This window comes from Epinephelus fuscoguttatus, linkage group LG1, assembly GCF_011397635.1.
Source record: "Epinephelus fuscoguttatus linkage group LG1, E.fuscoguttatus.final_Chr_v1".
Lineage (NCBI taxonomy): Eukaryota > Metazoa > Chordata > Actinopteri > Perciformes > Serranidae > Epinephelus > Epinephelus fuscoguttatus.
Window position 1 is genome coordinate 52,508,384 of NC_064752.1, and position 16,619 is coordinate 52,525,002.

The following is a 16,619-nucleotide window of genomic DNA, read 5'->3' on the forward strand; positions in this document are numbered from 1 at the left end:
GAATCTACGTTTAGCTTTAGCCAGCAGCTTTAAATTTGATTCAGTGTCGCCCGCTCTGGCCCCAGGGATACATTTGACTATGGCCGCTGGTGTTGCTAACTTCACATTTCTCAGAATAGAGCTGCCAATAACCAGAGTTTTATCCTCAGCGGGTGTGTCGCTGAGTGGGGAAAAGCAGTTGGAAACGTGAACAGGCTGGTGGTGAGCCGTGGGCTTGGAGCTGTGCTTCTGGCGGACCGTGACCCAACCTCCCGGCTGAACGGGAGTTACCGGAGGACAGTTAGCAGAGGCTAAGGCTATGCTATGTGGCTCCGCACCGGCTACAGGGGGCTGGCTAACTACCGCAGCTACTGAATGGTTTTCCATGGTGTGGAGCCGTGCTTCTAATTCACTAAGCCTCGCCTCCAACGCAGCAAATAAGCTACACTTATTACAATTACCACTGTCGCTAAAGGAGGCAGAGGCATAACTGAACATTTGACACACCGGGCAAGAAAGAGCAGGAGAAGGAGAAGCCATGGCTAAGCTAATGTAGCTGACAAGGCTAAGAGTGTGCAGCTAAGAGATTAGCGAGAAAGTCGTAGAAAGGAGGAGAGCTATAGGTGCTTAAACAGAACCAGTGTGGGTTATGACTTGAAGTAGACGTAAAAGCAGTGTTAAAGCAACTGAGGTGAGAAAGCAGGCAAGTGAAATTCACCAGAGCAGTACAGAGACGCTGTCACAGAAACACCGGAAATGACACAACTCGCTTACCGCAATACGTCAGCACGTCAGCTCATGTGACACGCACCAAATGAGCCTGAGGCTGAAAAGTCACATGCGGCTAAACATGTCATCAGACCACTGATGACATGTTTAGCCGCATGTCATCATTTAATCGCTGGCTGTCCAGGTGGTGTCCAGCAAACAATGTGGGTATCGTTAATAATTGGCAAACTTTCTGGGGAAAACCTGGTCTTATTAGGAGAGACGGCATTCATCCCACTTTGGATGGAGCTGCTCTCATTTCTCGGAACCTGGCAAATTTTATTAGTAATTTAAATCCCTGACAATCCAGAGTTAAGATCAGGACTCAGAGACACAGTCCTATACACCTCTCTGAGCTTCTAGTTCAGTTACCCAGCCATAGTTTTCATATTTTTATACAAATGGTGTCTGTCCCCCGACTACCTAAATTGTTTAAATCTAAAATTAAACAAAGAGGAGTTGTGCCTAACAACCTCATAAAAATTAAAACCTCTTCTGTGACAGAAAGACAAAACAGGAGAATTAAATGCGGACTGTTAAATATCAGGTCTCTATCGTCAAAAGCAGTGTTGGTAAATGAATTAATATCAGAAAATCATATTGATTTACTCAGTCTCACTGAAACCTGGCTGTGTCAAGATGAATATGTTAGTCTAAATGAATCCACTCCTCCCAGTTATAATAATACCCACATTCCTCGAGGCAGCGGCCCAGGAGGGGGAGTTGCAGCCATTTTTAACTCCAGTGTGTTAATCAGCCCTAAACCTAAACTAGATTATAATTCATTTGAAAGCCTCGTTCTTAGTCTTTTACATCCAACCTGGAAAACCTCGCAGCCACTTTTATTTGTTGTAATATACCGTGCTACTGGCCCGTATTCTGAATTTGTATCTGAATTTTAATCTGAAGTTTTTATCCAGTTCAGTTCTTAAATCAGATAAAGTTATTATTGTAGGCGATTTTAACATTCATGTCGACGCTGATAATGACTCCCTGGCTACCGCGTTTATCTCATTATTAGACTCCGTTGGCTCCAGTCAGGGTGTACATGAACCCACTCACTGTTTTAACCATACCCTCGATCTAGTTCTGACGTATGGAATTGAAATTGATAACCTAACAGTCTTTCCACAGAATCCCTCACTATCGGATCATTATTTGATTACTTTTGATTTCTTTTTACTTGATTACATGCCACTCATCAACAGTGACTATACTAGATGTTTATCAGATAGTGCTGTCGCAAAATTTAAGGAAATGATTACTCCGTCATTAAATTCAATACCAAGTCCTTCAGTAACAGAGGTTTCCCATACCGACTTTAACCTCTCCCGAATTGATCATTTTGTTGATAGCACCGTAGGCTCGCTGTGAACAACACTCAACTCTGTAGCTCCACTTAAAAAGAAGTTAACAAAGCAAAGAAAGTTTGCTCCTTGGTATAACTCTCAAACCCGTAGGTTAAAACAAATATCACGAAAGTTTGAAAGGAATTGGCGATTAACGAAACTGGAAGAATCTCGTTTAATCTGGGCAGACAGTCTCAAAACTTCTAAGAGGGGCCTCCGCAATGCCAGAGCAAACTATTACTCAGCTTCAATAGAAGAAAACAAGAATAACCCCAGGTTTCTTTTCAGCACTGTAGCCACGCTGACTGAGAGTCAAAGCTCTATTGAGGCTTGTATTCCTTTAGCCCTTAGCAATAATGATTTTATGAGCTTTTTTAATGACAAAATTCTAACTATTAGAGGCAAAATTCATGACCTCCTGTCCTCAGATAGTACCTATCTAACCTCAAACACAGCTGTAAGACTTAATATATATTTAGACTGCTTCTCCCCAATTTCTCTTCAAGAATTGACCCCAGTGATTTCTTCATCTAAATCATCAACGTGTCTCTTAGACCCCATCCCAACTAGGCTACTTAAGGAGGTCTTTCCTTTAGTTAACACTCATATATTAGATGTGATCAATATATCCTTATTAACAGGCTATGTACCACAGTCTTTTAAGGTAGCTGTAATTAAACCTCTACTAAAAAAGCCCACCCTGGATCCAGAGGTGTTAGCCAACTATAGACCAACATCTAATCTTCCCTTTCTGTCAAAGATCCTTGAAAAAGTAGTTGCAGACCAGCTGTGTGATTTTCTCAATGATAATAATTTATTTGAGGAATTTCAGTCAGGATTTAGAGTGCATCATAGCACTGAGACAGCACTAGTTAAAATTACAAATGACCTTCTGATTGCTTCAGACAAAGGACTCGTCTCTGTACTTGTTTTATTAGATCTTAGTGCGGCATTTGACACTATTGACCATCAAATTCTACTGCAGAGACTGGATCACTTAATTGGCCTAAAAGGTTCAGCACTAAGCTGGTTTAAATCTTATTTATCTGAACGTTTTCAGTTTGTTGACGTTCATAATGAATCATCCTTACGTACTAAAGTTTGTTTTGGAGTTCCGCAAGGTTCTCTGCTCGGACCAATCCTATTTATTCTATATATACTTCCTTTAGGCAACATCATTAGAAATCCCTCTATAAATTTCCATTGTTATGCGGATGATACACAGTTGTATTTATCGATGAAGCCAGAAGAAAGTAATCAATTAACTAAACTCCATAACTGCCTTAAAGACATAAAAATTGGATGAGCACCAATTTCCTGATGTTAAATTCAGACAAAACTGAAGTTATTGTTCTTGGCCCCAAACAACTCAGAGACTCTTTATCTGATGACATAGTTTCTCTAGATGGCATTGCTCTGGCCTCTAGCACTACCGTAAGAAACCTCGGAGTAATATTTGATCAAGATTTGTCTTTTAATTCTCATTTAAAACAAACCTCATGAACTGTATTTTTTCATCTGCATAATATTGCGAAAATTAGGCCTATCCTGACCCAAAAAGATGCAGAAAAATTGGTCCACGCTTTTGTTACCTCAAGGCTGGATTACTGTAACTCTCTATTATCAGGTAGCTCTAGTAAGTCCTTAAAAACTCTCCAGCTAATTCAGAATGCAGCAGCACGTGTACTAACAGGAACTAAGAAACGAGATCATATTTCTCCTGTTTTAGCTTCTCTGCACTGGCTCCCTGTAAAATCCAGAATTGAATTTAAAATCCTACTGTTAACTTATAAAGCTCTAAATGGTCAAGCTCCGTCATATCTTAAAGAGCTCATAGTGCCTTATTATCCCACCAGAATACTGCACTCTGAGAACGCAGGGTTACTCGTGGTCCCTAAAGTCTCCAAAAGTAGATCAGGAGCCAGAGCCTTCAGCTATCAGGCTCCTCTCCTGTGGAATCATCTTCCTGTTACGGTCCGGGAGGCAGACACCGTCTCCACATTTAAGACTAGACTTAAGACTTTCCTCTTTGATAAAGCTTATAGTTAGGGCTGGCTCAGGCTTGCCCTGTACCAGCCCCTAGCTAGGCTGACTTAGGCCTAGTCTGCCGGAGGACCCCCTATAATACACCGGGCACCTTCTCTCCTTCTCTCTCTCCCTCTCTCTCTCTCTCGCTCTCTCTCTCTCTCTCTCTCATATCCAATTACTGCGTCTTGCTAACTCGGCCATTCTGGATGTCACTAACTCAGCTTCTTCTCCGGAGCCTTTGTGCTCCACTGTCTCTCAGATTAACTCGTATTGCAGCGATGCCTGGATAGCGTGATGTGTGTGGTTGTGCTGCTGCCGTGGTCCTGCCAGATGCCTCCTGCTACTGCTGCCATCATTTGTCATTAGTCATACTTCTACTGTTATTATACACATGTGATTATTGTCACACATGTATACTGCCAGATATTAATATATACTTTCAACATATTGTACCACAGTAGCCAGAATTATAACTATAATATTATTACTTTAATTAATGTTGCTGTAAGCTACTGTCATTACCATCTGTCCTGCATCTCCCTCTCTCTCTTTCTCTCTGTCTCTCTTTCTGTCTCATTGTGTCATACGGATTACTGTTAATTTATTATGCTAATCTGTTCTGTACAACATCTATTGCACGTCTGTCCATCCTGGAAGAGGGATCCTTCTTCAGTTGCTCTTCCTGAGGTTTCTACTGTTTTTTTCCCCCGTTAAAGGGGTTTTTTGGGGAGTTTTTCCTTATCCGCTGTGAGGGTCCAAAGGACAGAGGGATGCTGTATGCTGTAAAGCCCTGTGAGGCAAATTGTGATTTGTGATATTGGGCTTTATAAATAAAATTGATTGATTCATTGATTGACTTGACTTAAAAAAGGAGAGGAGGAAGGTGTGTCTGTAGGCAGAGAGAGAAGAGGGAAGGCAAGAGTCTAGAACCAAGAGTAGGGACTTTGAATGTTGGGACTATGACAGGGAAAGCTAGAGAGGTGGCTGACATGATGCAGAGGAGGAGGGTGGATATACTGTGTGTTCAGGAGACCAGGTGGAAAGGTAGCAAGGCTAGAAGCTTAGGAGCAGGGTTCAAGCTGTTTTATCATGGTGTGGATAGGAAGAGAAATGGAGTGGGAGTTATCCTAAAGGGGGAGTTTGTTAGGAACTTTCTGGAGGTGAAAAGATTGTCATACAGGGTGATGAGTCTGAAGCTTGAAATTGAAGGTGTGATGTTCTGTGTTGTTAGTGGTTATGCCCTACAGGTAGGATGTGAGTTAGAAGAGAAGGAGGATGTCTGGAGTGAGTTAGATGAGGTGATGCAGAATATCCCTAGAGGTGAGAGAGTGGTGTTTGGTGCAGAGATCAATGGACATGTCGGGACAGGGAACAGAGGTGATGAGGAAGTGATGGGAAGGTTTGGTTTCCAGGATAGGAACACAGAAGGACAGATGGTGGTAGACTTTGCAGAAAGGATGGAAATGGCTGTAGTGAATACTTTCTTCCAGAAGAGGCAGGAACATAGGGTGACTTATAACAGAGGAGGTAGGAGCACACAGGTCGACTACATCATGTGTAGACGATGTAATCTGAAGGAGATCAGTGACTGCAAAATTCTGGTAGGTGAAGGTGTAGCCAGACAGCATAGGATAGTGGTGTGTAGTATGACTCTGGTGGTGAGGAAGATGAAGAGGACAAAGGCAGAGCAGAGGATGAAGTGGTAGAAGCTGAAAAAGGAAGAGGGTTGTGTGGTTTTCAGGGAAAAGTTGAGACGGGAGAGGTGGCAGAAGAGTTTTTGACTAGGTTTTTCAACAAGGTCTTAGAGAGTGAGAGGATGCCTGAGGAATGGAGGAGAGGTGTGCTGGTGCCGATTTTTAAGAATAAGGGAGATGTGCGGAGTTGTGGCAACTACAGAGGGATAAAGTTGATGAGCCATACAATGAAGCTACAGGAAAGAGTAGTGGAAGCTAGACTGAGATCAGAAGTGAGCATCTGTGAGTAGCAGTATGGTTTCATGCCAAGAAAAAGTATGACAGATGCAGTATTTGCTTTGACGATGTTGATGGAGAAGTACAGAGAACGTCAGAAGGAACTACATTGTGTCTTTGTAGATCTAGAGAAAACATATGACAGGGTGCAGAGAGAGGAGATGTGGTATTGTATGAGGATGTCTGGAGAGAAGTAGAAGAGAAGTATGTTAGAGTGGTGCAGGACATGTATGAGAGCTGTAGGACAGTGGTGAGGTGTGCTGTAGGTGTGACAGAGGAGTTTAAGGGGGAAGTGGGACTGCATCAAGGATCAGCTCTGAGCCCCTTCTTGTTTGCTATGGTGCTTGTTCTGTACGACATCTATTGCACGTCTGTCCGTCCTGGAAGAGGGATCCCTCCTCAGTTGCTCTTCCTGAGGTTTCTACCGTTTTTTTCCCCCCGTTAAAGGGTTTTTTTTGGGGAGTTTTTCCTTATCTGCTGTGAGGGTCCAAAGGACAGAGGGATGTCGTATGCTGTACAGCCCTGTGAGGCAAATTGTGATTTGTGAAATTGGGCTTTATAAATAAAATTGATTGATTGATTGATTGATTGATTGATTGATTGATTGATTGATGGACACGTTAGACAGGAATCTCCATGGACAATGATGTTTGCAGGTGGCGTGATCTGTAGTGAGAGCAGGGAGCAGGTGGAGGAAAATCAACAGATGTGGAGGTATGCTCTGGAAAGGAGAGGACTGAAGGTTAGTCGCAAGATGGGATATATGTGTGTGAATGAGAAGGACCCAAGTGGAACGGTGAGTTTACAGAGAGATGAAGATGTTGAGGTTCTCTTTGGGAGTGATGAGGATGGATAGGATCAGGAATGAGCACATCAGAGGGACGGGTCATGTTAGTTTTGGAGATAAAGTCAGAGAGGCCAGACTGAGTTGGTTGGATGTTGGACGTTCAGAGGAGGGATAGTGAATATATCAGTAGAAGGATGATGAGGTTGGAACTGCCAGGCAAGAGGCCTAGAGGAATGCCAAAAATGATATTTATGGATGTAGTGAAAGAGGACATGAAGTCAGTTGGTGTGAGAGAAGAGGATGCAGAGGAGAGTGTTAGATGGAGGCAGATGATTCACTGTGGCGACCCCTAAAGGGAACAGCTCAAAGAAGAAGAAGAAGTATGACTTGACTTGTGACTTGCTTCACCTGAATAATGACTTGACTTGCTTGACTTAAAGCAGGGATTCGACATGCTTGATTTTCACCACAGTGACTTGGGACTTGCTTGAGACTTGTTGGTTAAGACTTGTTACTTGCTTGTGACTTGCACGAGTGAACTTCTCCTCCCTCTGCAAAGTTGTGCGAGTAAAAGCAAGATGGGTGGCAATGTTTGTGCTAATTTTCTTAATTCCGGTAAGCTACGGTATGTGAAATGAATGCTCATTATTTGGTTCCATTTCAGAATGAGAGTTGGGGTGGAGCAAAGGACTTCTTATAAAGCAGATTGAGGCAGGTGTATGATTTTTTTTTTAAAGTGCCCTGAACCAATGTTCTCTTTACATTACTTTTGTAGCAGTAAGATAACATGAATTGTGGAGTGAGCTTTTCCTGACATCCTTCTAAAAATTCACAAAATTGACTGTAAATCTACATTTAAGGCTCTTCCTAGGGAGGCATGTCCTTGGGGCCCCCTTGGGGGTTTGCTGGGGGTTCAGCTGTGTTGCTTTTGTTGGGCAAAAAAACTTTACAAGCGAAACTGTCTTAGCTGCACAGCTCACGTAACTGGCCTACTACTACGCCTCTGCACTGTGCAAAAAATAATTTATTCTGAGAAAACTTGGAGGGCTTGTGGCTAAGATGCATACCATATAACTGCAAGGGGCTTTGCTCAATCCCAGCTAGGGATCTTTGTTGCATGTCACCCCCCTTTCTCATGTTTCCTGTTTTTCCCTTTACTGTCACTGTCCAATAAAGGCAAAATCATTTGTTCTCAGGAGAGAAGCTGAAATGGTGTTAAGCACACAACCACTGGACTATGGAGCAGTGGAAATGTGTTGTCTGGAGCGATTAATTTGGCTTTCCTATATGGGAGAGGCAAGGAGTATGCAACATGTCTGAACTTAACATGCCAACTGGTGATAGTCTGTAAATGATGGTCTGACCTGTTTTTCATTTGTACAAAGCATCTGCAGTTTGAAGAACTTGACTGACCTTCACAGAGCCCTGACCTTAACCCCGTCTGACACATCTGGGATAGACTGGAACACCAACTACTAACCAAGGCTTATCACCCAACAGTAGTAGTTGACCTCAGTAATGCTCTTGTGTTTGAATGGGAGCAAATCCCTGCAGCCAGGTTCCAACATCTACTGAGTTGTTGGGATTCACAGGACCACAGATGTTTTGTCATTTGGTTAAATCTAAACTGGAGATTTAAAGGCTTTTTCTTCTGCATGCTCTGTGTCTTCAAACAAAGAGAGCTAGGTGACACCCATCTCCACAGGAGGTCTCACCTCACACCTCAGTGAGACACAAGTCTCACAACTTGATTGGACAGGACTTTTACAGTGACATGTGACTCTGTGATGTCACAGGCCTGCAAAGATCTGCTCCCTTCCAACAGATCTCTCTCTCTCTTGCTCCAGCTGTTCAACAGCTGCACACCTCTTTCTGGCTGGGCCTGGACCAGCACAGAGGCCCAGAACCTTGCTCCTTGCCCCAAGCCACTAAAGGGAGGGCAATTGATCATGGACTCTCTTGCAAACACAAGGTTTGCAGCTAGCTTTCCAACACAAGGAACTAAATGAGTTAGCACCCAGTGTCTAACTCTGCGAAACCCTGAGCGACCAGCTTCCTCGGAGTTTCACCTTTGGAACAAAGGATGCAACAGAGACTGCACCTGGAACCATCTTCCCAGCCTTCTTCTGCCAGCTTACAAAGCAGTACACCACCAAGTGACTCTTTCTACCATCCATTCAAGGATCGGTAACGTAACAACTGCGCTTAGCTTATCACAGCTTTACAGGCTAAGCAAGACTGTTTAACTTCTTGTATGTGATTTCATGCTGTTTACTGAGTTACTGTTGTGATAGTTAGCAGTTAGGTCATTCATTAGTTGGCTTCGCCAAAGCTAAGTGTTTAGTTTGCTAATACTGTTCACAAACAGATTCTTGCACCCAACTAAACAATCTCTGCACTAATCCAGACCATTTGCAACACACGTCACATTGACATAGACTCATTAACAAATAGGCTTTCAACAGAGCTACACCCAAACAGGCATCTCAAAGTTCCTGCTTCTTTTCCTTTGTCTTTGTCCTGACCACACGGTCAGACAAACACCTCCCATGACCGGAAGCCAGCCTTGATTCGGCCATTTTGGTAGTTCTCTGTTGTCAGCCATTTTGTTTTGTAGGCCAAACGGCTCTTTGATCACCACACCCGCCTTTCTCTTTCTTTCTTTCTTTCTTTCTTTCTTTCTTTCTTTCTTTCTTTCTTTCTCTTCTTTCTCTCTCACAGACACACACAACACACATATACACACCAAGCTTGTATATAGTTAGTTAGAATTTGTGTGTTTTGGTTTGCTTTGCTAGTTTGTGAATAAATATAATTCTTTGGAATCATACCTGCTGTCTGTTTAATGTTGCACAAGAGTGAATGAATAGTCAACCTCTGCTGCATCAAGAACTCCGAAATCCTTCAGGCGTTACTGTTAGTTTTGGTTGTTGTCATTAATTTAATTATTAATCAAACTCCAAATTAATAGTTTAGCCTATTTTATGAGACTGATATCTTTAACTGGCTATCATTTTTCCCTTTACGGGAATGGTGCCCCACGACGTGAATTCATGTTAATTAAGTCACATTATTTAACATGATTATTAATTATTATTGATAATTATTAATTATTTCCGATAGCCAATTAAATCCCTACATATTTGGTGCCTCTTGGTGAGACCTAATATATTGATCCCAACATATTTAATGCCGCCATGTGAAGCCCGAATTTATGTTCCCAACAGAGTTGACGCTGTTATAACAGCCCATTAATGCCATGCTTTTGGAATGACATGCTCAACTATCACGTATTGCTGTAATGTCGGAGTGTCCACACATTTTTGGCTAAGTAGTGCAAAAGAGGGGCGGCTGTAGCTCAGAGGTAGAGCAGGTCAGCCACCAATCGAAAGGTCAGCAGATCGATCGCCGGCTCCTCCAGTCTGCATGTTGAAGTATCTTTAAGCAAGATACTGAACCCCAAATTGCTCCCGATGGCTGTTCCATCATTGTGTTAAAGTAGTAGGTGGCATCTTGTATGAATGTGTGTCTGAATGGGTGAATGTGACTCGTAGTGTAAAAAGCACTCTGAGTGATCGGATGACTCGAAAGCTACCAGGCTACCAGGTCAAAGATTTGCCCACAACGATTTGTAACATATGCTGTGGCTCATAGTTGTGAATGTGAATGCAAGTCAGTATAGAATATAAAAAGATGGGCTTTGATGAACCAAATATGTTTCATTTTTAACATTTAGGAAGACTTACCTGAGAGCTTTCTTGCGTTTTTTCTCCTCTGCTTTCTCTTTCTGTGCCAAAGTCAGAGACTCGGCCTCTGCCAAATTATCAACAGCGATGGCCAGGAAGACATTTAGAAGGATGACTGAATGAAAGGGGATTCAAAGATTATGACAGTGATTTGAACTGAACTGTGGCTGTCATGGTTGGAGTTCAGTGTCGGTTAAACACACAACACACACACACACACACACACACACACACACACACGCACGCACACACACACACACTCTCTGTAAGGATACAATTTCCACAGACAAATAGGATGATGAAGTAGATGCTGACCAGGATCCCAGGCATGCTGGGTCCTCCATGAGCCATGATGCCATCATACATGACTGCATTCCAGTCCTCACCTGTGAGGATCTGAAACACTTACAATTTAATAAAACTTAATAGTACTGTTACTGCAAATAACTGACATTTTTCAAAAATATTTCAACTTCTTTTTTGAGAAATCCATTTTTTCATTAATTTATGACTATTAGTTGTGATTGTACCTGGAACACAGTGATGAGGGCCTGAGGGAAGCTGTCAAAGGTGCTGCGGGGTTTGGGTTGGTTGGGAAAGTTAAACTTCCCTCCAAACACCTGCATACCCAGCAGGGAGAAGATTACAATGAAAAGAAAGAGGAGCAGCAGCAAGCAGGCAATGGAACGGACCGAGTTCAAGAGGGAGGCCACCAGATTACTGAGAGATGTCCAGTATCTAGAGCACAAAACATTAACTGAATAAGTCATCAGTTATTCCTCCTATTGTATTCAGTCATACTGTTAGGCTAAAACACAGGACTTGTAACTTATATTTGAATGTACTTTTGTTTTGAGATTACATTTCCAGTGGCACATGTGAAACATGTCTTGTCACTCTTTAATAATAAAAAATGAAGAGATCTTGTGTTTTCGTATAAAAAAAACCCCAACAACATCGGTCAGGCTATGTTTAAAATCACTTTAAAATCTAAATAGAATAAATCAATATAATGATCAACAAGGTTAACAATAAGAGCAGTTTAGTTTATTAGCAATCTGGAAATCCATAGGTAAAAAAAAGAGTTTAGCTATATATATCACATTTTTCACGTCACTATATCACCGTGTAGACTAATCTGATGTTTGTTAAGTCTATAAACACAATGATTGAACAAACGTTACTATTTCTGTGTGTTTTGTAATTAACATGGTTATCGTAGATTAGCTGGGCTAATCGTTAGCTGTTAACGTTAGCCGTTAGGTCTGTAATAACCATAGACTGTATAAAAATAAGGTAATAACTCAATAAACGGTCCATGAATAAAATATTTTTTCCAGCGGCTATCTTAGTTACAACATGATTACAAGCCTCTCGTTGCCGGATACGACATGAAACTACTCCAGTTTGTTCAATCATGTTGTAACTAAGACATCCACTGGAAAAAAAAAAAACATTTCACGTTGATGAGACGGCGTTTTGGGTGGAGCGGTCGCTATGGATGCGGAGCTTGCTGTTTCTGTAGGTACACATTTCCTGGGGACACCTGCACGTCTCGGCCACGCCCCCTCCATTGTGATTGGCTAAAGCACAGCATGTTCAAACTTCAAGCCCTGCCCTTCCCCCCTCTGTAGTCGTCTTTCACACAGGGCTGCTGACAGATTCTACAATGTAAATTGCAGAATCTGTCTTGAGAGATTAGTTTATTAGTGACTAAACCCAGAGCTACATAACAGGAAACAGAGAAACAAATTCATTTTCCTCTTTTGTAAGCTTGCTTGGGGTTTTTGGAGGCTTAACATAGAAATCAGCATAGCAAGGAAACCAGTGATCACAGCCACAGAGATATCACACAGAAAAGAGTTGATACAAAGACAACTGCAATGCCTGCATCCTACACTAAATTATACGTATATAACAGGTATCTGGGACTGTCATGGTGACCCTTGCTCTTTAAAATATACTCATTACCATACTCCTGGGTCTTGGTCTGATTTTAGATTTAGTGCCTGTCCATGAGATACTCTAAATGTAACATGAAGTTGTCAGAAAAGTTGATAGGCATCCAGAATTGAGGATCAAGGGTTCTTTGTTGTCATTCCAGCCATGCAAATACATGAAAAGAATAAAATGTAGAACCCAGGTCTTAGTGATCATTAAATAATAAACATTATAATAAAACACTATGTCAACAAATAAGTAATACATTAAAGACATGGCTGGAGTGACCACTGCAGTGTGCAGTCAACATTAAAATCATAAAATCTTTAAAACAGAGAAACATTATAGCCCTGTGCAATATAAAAAATAAAATATGATTCAAATTTTAAAATTACAACTAGAAAAAGCATTTCCTGTGGGAAATGCGTGTGGATGCTGAATGCTGAAATGAAAGAAAATGCTGAAAATGCAGAAATATCAAACAAATCGACACAAACATCCGAAAATCCTGACAGAGCTGAACGTTCTGACATTTGAATGGTTTCTTTAGCTGAAAGTATGTAGAAGAAGTAATTAATCAAAACATTTACAGGATAAGTAGTAGAAGTAGTAGAAGTATGGATGTCCTTAGTTTGGCAGACTGAGGTGCGCTGAGATGGGTGTGGCGGCGCAGCAGGAGGAGGTGTCGACATATCCAGCTTGGCGCAGGGACAGTTTCATGCCAAAAGGCTTCGCCAAAGGTGCGCTAAAAGCTCGCCAACTGAAACCAGGTCTACTGTCAGTGCAGGCGGAGCGCAGCCGGTGTAAGCCTAAGTTTGGCTGACCGGCGGACAGTGCGCACACGTCACCAAAACCTCGCAGGCTTCCAGAATGGCAGGCACATTAACGATGTAATAAATACCCAAAAAAAACACTATTCAATGCAACTATCTGCAATCACCACATAAATGTATCTCTATATCGACTGTCTCATCTCATCTGATGTCAGATCAAAGGGGATTGGCACCGTTTGGCACGTTTGGCATGTTTGGCAAAACCCAACCTGATTTGATTAACACAGCTGCAAACTGGTGAGTTCACATCCCTCTCAGCCAACCACAAACAGCCACAGCATCAGATAGGGAATATATATTCAGCATCTGTCATCTTAGAAAAGCCAAAAGAAAAGAAACAGAGTAAGACTGCGAGAGAGAAAGAGAGAGCGCATGCGCGCACGTGAGAAACGCAACATTGATTTACAATTGTGGTGACCTCCTCCCAGGCTACCTTTACATCATCAGCCCATAGAGGTCTGCTCGCAGTTCCGTATATTCGGACACTGCGAGCTTCGACCTCCCAGACCAAAACATCAGTTTCCTCCTGGGAGAAGTTTGGCCATCTGACGCTGCTGCTCTCTTCTGCCATGGCAAATTGAGTAAACTCTCATTACGCCTTCGCATGGTGCATTTAAGGGCGAGGAGAGGGGCTCATTTGATTGGTGTGATGTGTGTAAAACCCACTCCACGCCTTCTCTCCTCCCTCTTTCCGACTTGCGCAGGTAGGAGGGACGGAGTAGCTGCACCAGCACGCAAAATCCGCCTGGCCACACCCAGTTGGCAAAGCGCAGGTGCGCTGTGCCCCCACCTCGCCCGGTCTGCAAATGTAGAGCCCATGATGTTAACATGCTGTTTAAAATGGGGATTCTGCTGCTGTCCTCTCTGACACACGCATACACCATGGTCATCTGCAAACTTCACTATGTGGTTGCTCTTAAAGTGAGCTGTGCAGTCATAGGTCAACAGTATGTACATTAAAGGAGCTCAGGATGCATCCTTGTTGAGAATCAGTGTTGAGAATGATGCAGGAGGATGTGATGTTGTGGATTCTGACAGTCTGGGGCCTGTTTTTCAAGATGTTCAGAACCCAATTACATAAAGATGAGGTTATACTGAGGACTGGCAGTTTCTTACCCTGTGTTTGTGGAATGATAGTATTAAAAGCTTAGCTAAAGTTCAGGAAGCGCAGTCTCATATTAGAGTTTCTGTTTAAATATATACGGGTATATTACAATATACATATAAACAATATATTTTCCCTAACATGTGCCCTTTATTGCAGAATTCATTCCTCCATCTGTTATATTTTTCTGCTCTAATATTTTCCATTACTTCTGCTTCACCACACTGCATTCACAATTCACCATCATCTTTCCGCCTGCATTATTTCAGACTTATTTTCTGCAATTCACCTCCTCCCTATCTCCATCGTGACCTCCAGGATGTCCAGGGAGACTTAACTGAAAGATTTCATCAACCGCCCACAGGTGTTACTTCACCACCACTATGACAGTCTTTTCTGTTATCTTCACATGGGCCTCCACTTACTGGAGAAGCTTCACATCTATAGAGCCAAAGTAAGTCTAATCTAATACATTTCGTATTGAATTATCCTTCAATAGGAAGTCCATTGAACTAAAGTTGAAAAACAAGCTAAAGCCAAATGTACAACGCTATGGCATACACCACTGTTAAAGTTCTGGATTACTTGTTACTTTCATAGTCCAAACAAATTCATATAGCCTACTTTTTACAATTAGCTTGATATGGTTCTTATTACAGACTTAAGTGTTGTTTTGTCATACCTTGACAATTTCATCAGTTTCGAGTTTCATCTACAGGACACGTCACCACAACATCACGTTACTCTTCTAATGATGATGACAGACGCAGTTGTCGAAACTGTCAAGGTATGACAAAACAACACTTAAGCCTGTAATAAGAACCATATCAAGTTGTTACTTTCATGTTCTTCTTCTTTCCCTCAGTAATAGCTATTTTGATATGCATAAAAGGGCCGAGATAATCACTGGTTTTCCAGTTATCTATTCTACTGCACAAGAGAAATAAGGCCTGGGCAAAGGGTTGAAGGACCGGGTCTGAGGCAGGCTAGTGCCTCCAGTTTAGACAGCTAAGAAATTACAGTGCTTCATAAATCAAAGCCTCTTACTTTGATTATTAGTTACCACTGAAAATTTGAGCAATCCTAGAAAGTTCTAGAAAGCCATAAAATCTTTATCTTCCTGTGATAATGGCAATACGTTACCTCCTCGCATTACCACTGACTCTGGCATTGTATTGGATAGGTCTTCTATGCAAAACTGTTTTAATGAACATTTTGTTTTGTTGTCTGTTAGATTCTGTTCCCACCACTGAACACCACAGTTTGCGATACAGACTGAAATGGTATACATCAACCTTTCTGTTTCTGATAGTGAAGGATATGAAGCCTTTTTCAAGTTAAATAGACCTGCTGGTCCAGAAAACCTTGAATTGTTCTTTTTAGCTTCAGATTTTATTGCTCAACCCCTGACCTATATTTTCAACCTCTCTCAAAGCCAGGGGTGTACAACTCATTTCAGTTGGGGGGCCGCATTCTTTTCTTTTAGTGTAAAGAATTACAATAAACAATCTGTTTACAAAACAGATGATAAGCAACTTGAGATGTCTCCAGAAAAATAACTGCAAATTCAACAATGTGTCTCAGTTTTTCCACATTCTGTCAGTCTATTATTCTTTTAGCCTACATGTGCATTACAATTTACAGATCACAGTGGATCTAAAAAGGCACAAACATTACTGCAAAACAGTGATGGGATACTCGATTCCTTTTACTGACTCGAGTTTGTATGAGTCACTCACTAAAGTGAATCAGGTTTCCGAGTCCTTTGGGTCACTTGAGTCAGTCACCCAGAGTGAGCACACTACTCAGGTAAGGGAGGGGATCTCCAAGCAAGGAGAGATTGCGAGTGAGCTTTGTGCTGCCGGTGAGCTGGGAGTTGAAGCTACTGAGTGAGTGATTGAATCATTCGTTTTCTGTAGCCTCAGCCTGTGATACAGCTCAGCTCAGGGAAGGGAGGAGACGGGGGAGTTTAGTTGAATTAAGGACCAAAGCTATTGCTTCTCCAACTGGGCTAATACAGATTAACGCATTAACTTGATATATTTACACAAATGCAGTTAACAATTGCACAATAGTTACATGTTGTCTGGTCTCCTCTTAGCTTGCAGGAGCC

The 16,619-nt window shown here is 42.0% G+C and overlaps 1 protein-coding gene across 1 annotated transcript in view; it reads right to left on the reverse strand.

Moving 5' to 3' along the window:
- The window catches only part of LOC125886092 (dihydropyridine-sensitive L-type skeletal muscle calcium channel subunit alpha-1-like), a 542,543-nt gene that overhangs the window by 365,659 nt on the left and 160,265 nt on the right, over nt 1–16,619 (reverse strand). Inside the window, exons 12-14 of the mRNA XM_049572040.1 lie at nt 11,158–11,365; nt 10,903–11,023; nt 10,628–10,742 (exon numbers count right to left, since the gene is read on the reverse strand). Of these exons, the coding sequence (XP_049427997.1) occupies nt 10,628–10,742; nt 10,903–11,023; nt 11,158–11,365 (444 nt within the window). The remainder of the gene's footprint in view (nt 1–10,627; nt 10,743–10,902; nt 11,024–11,157; nt 11,366–16,619) is intronic.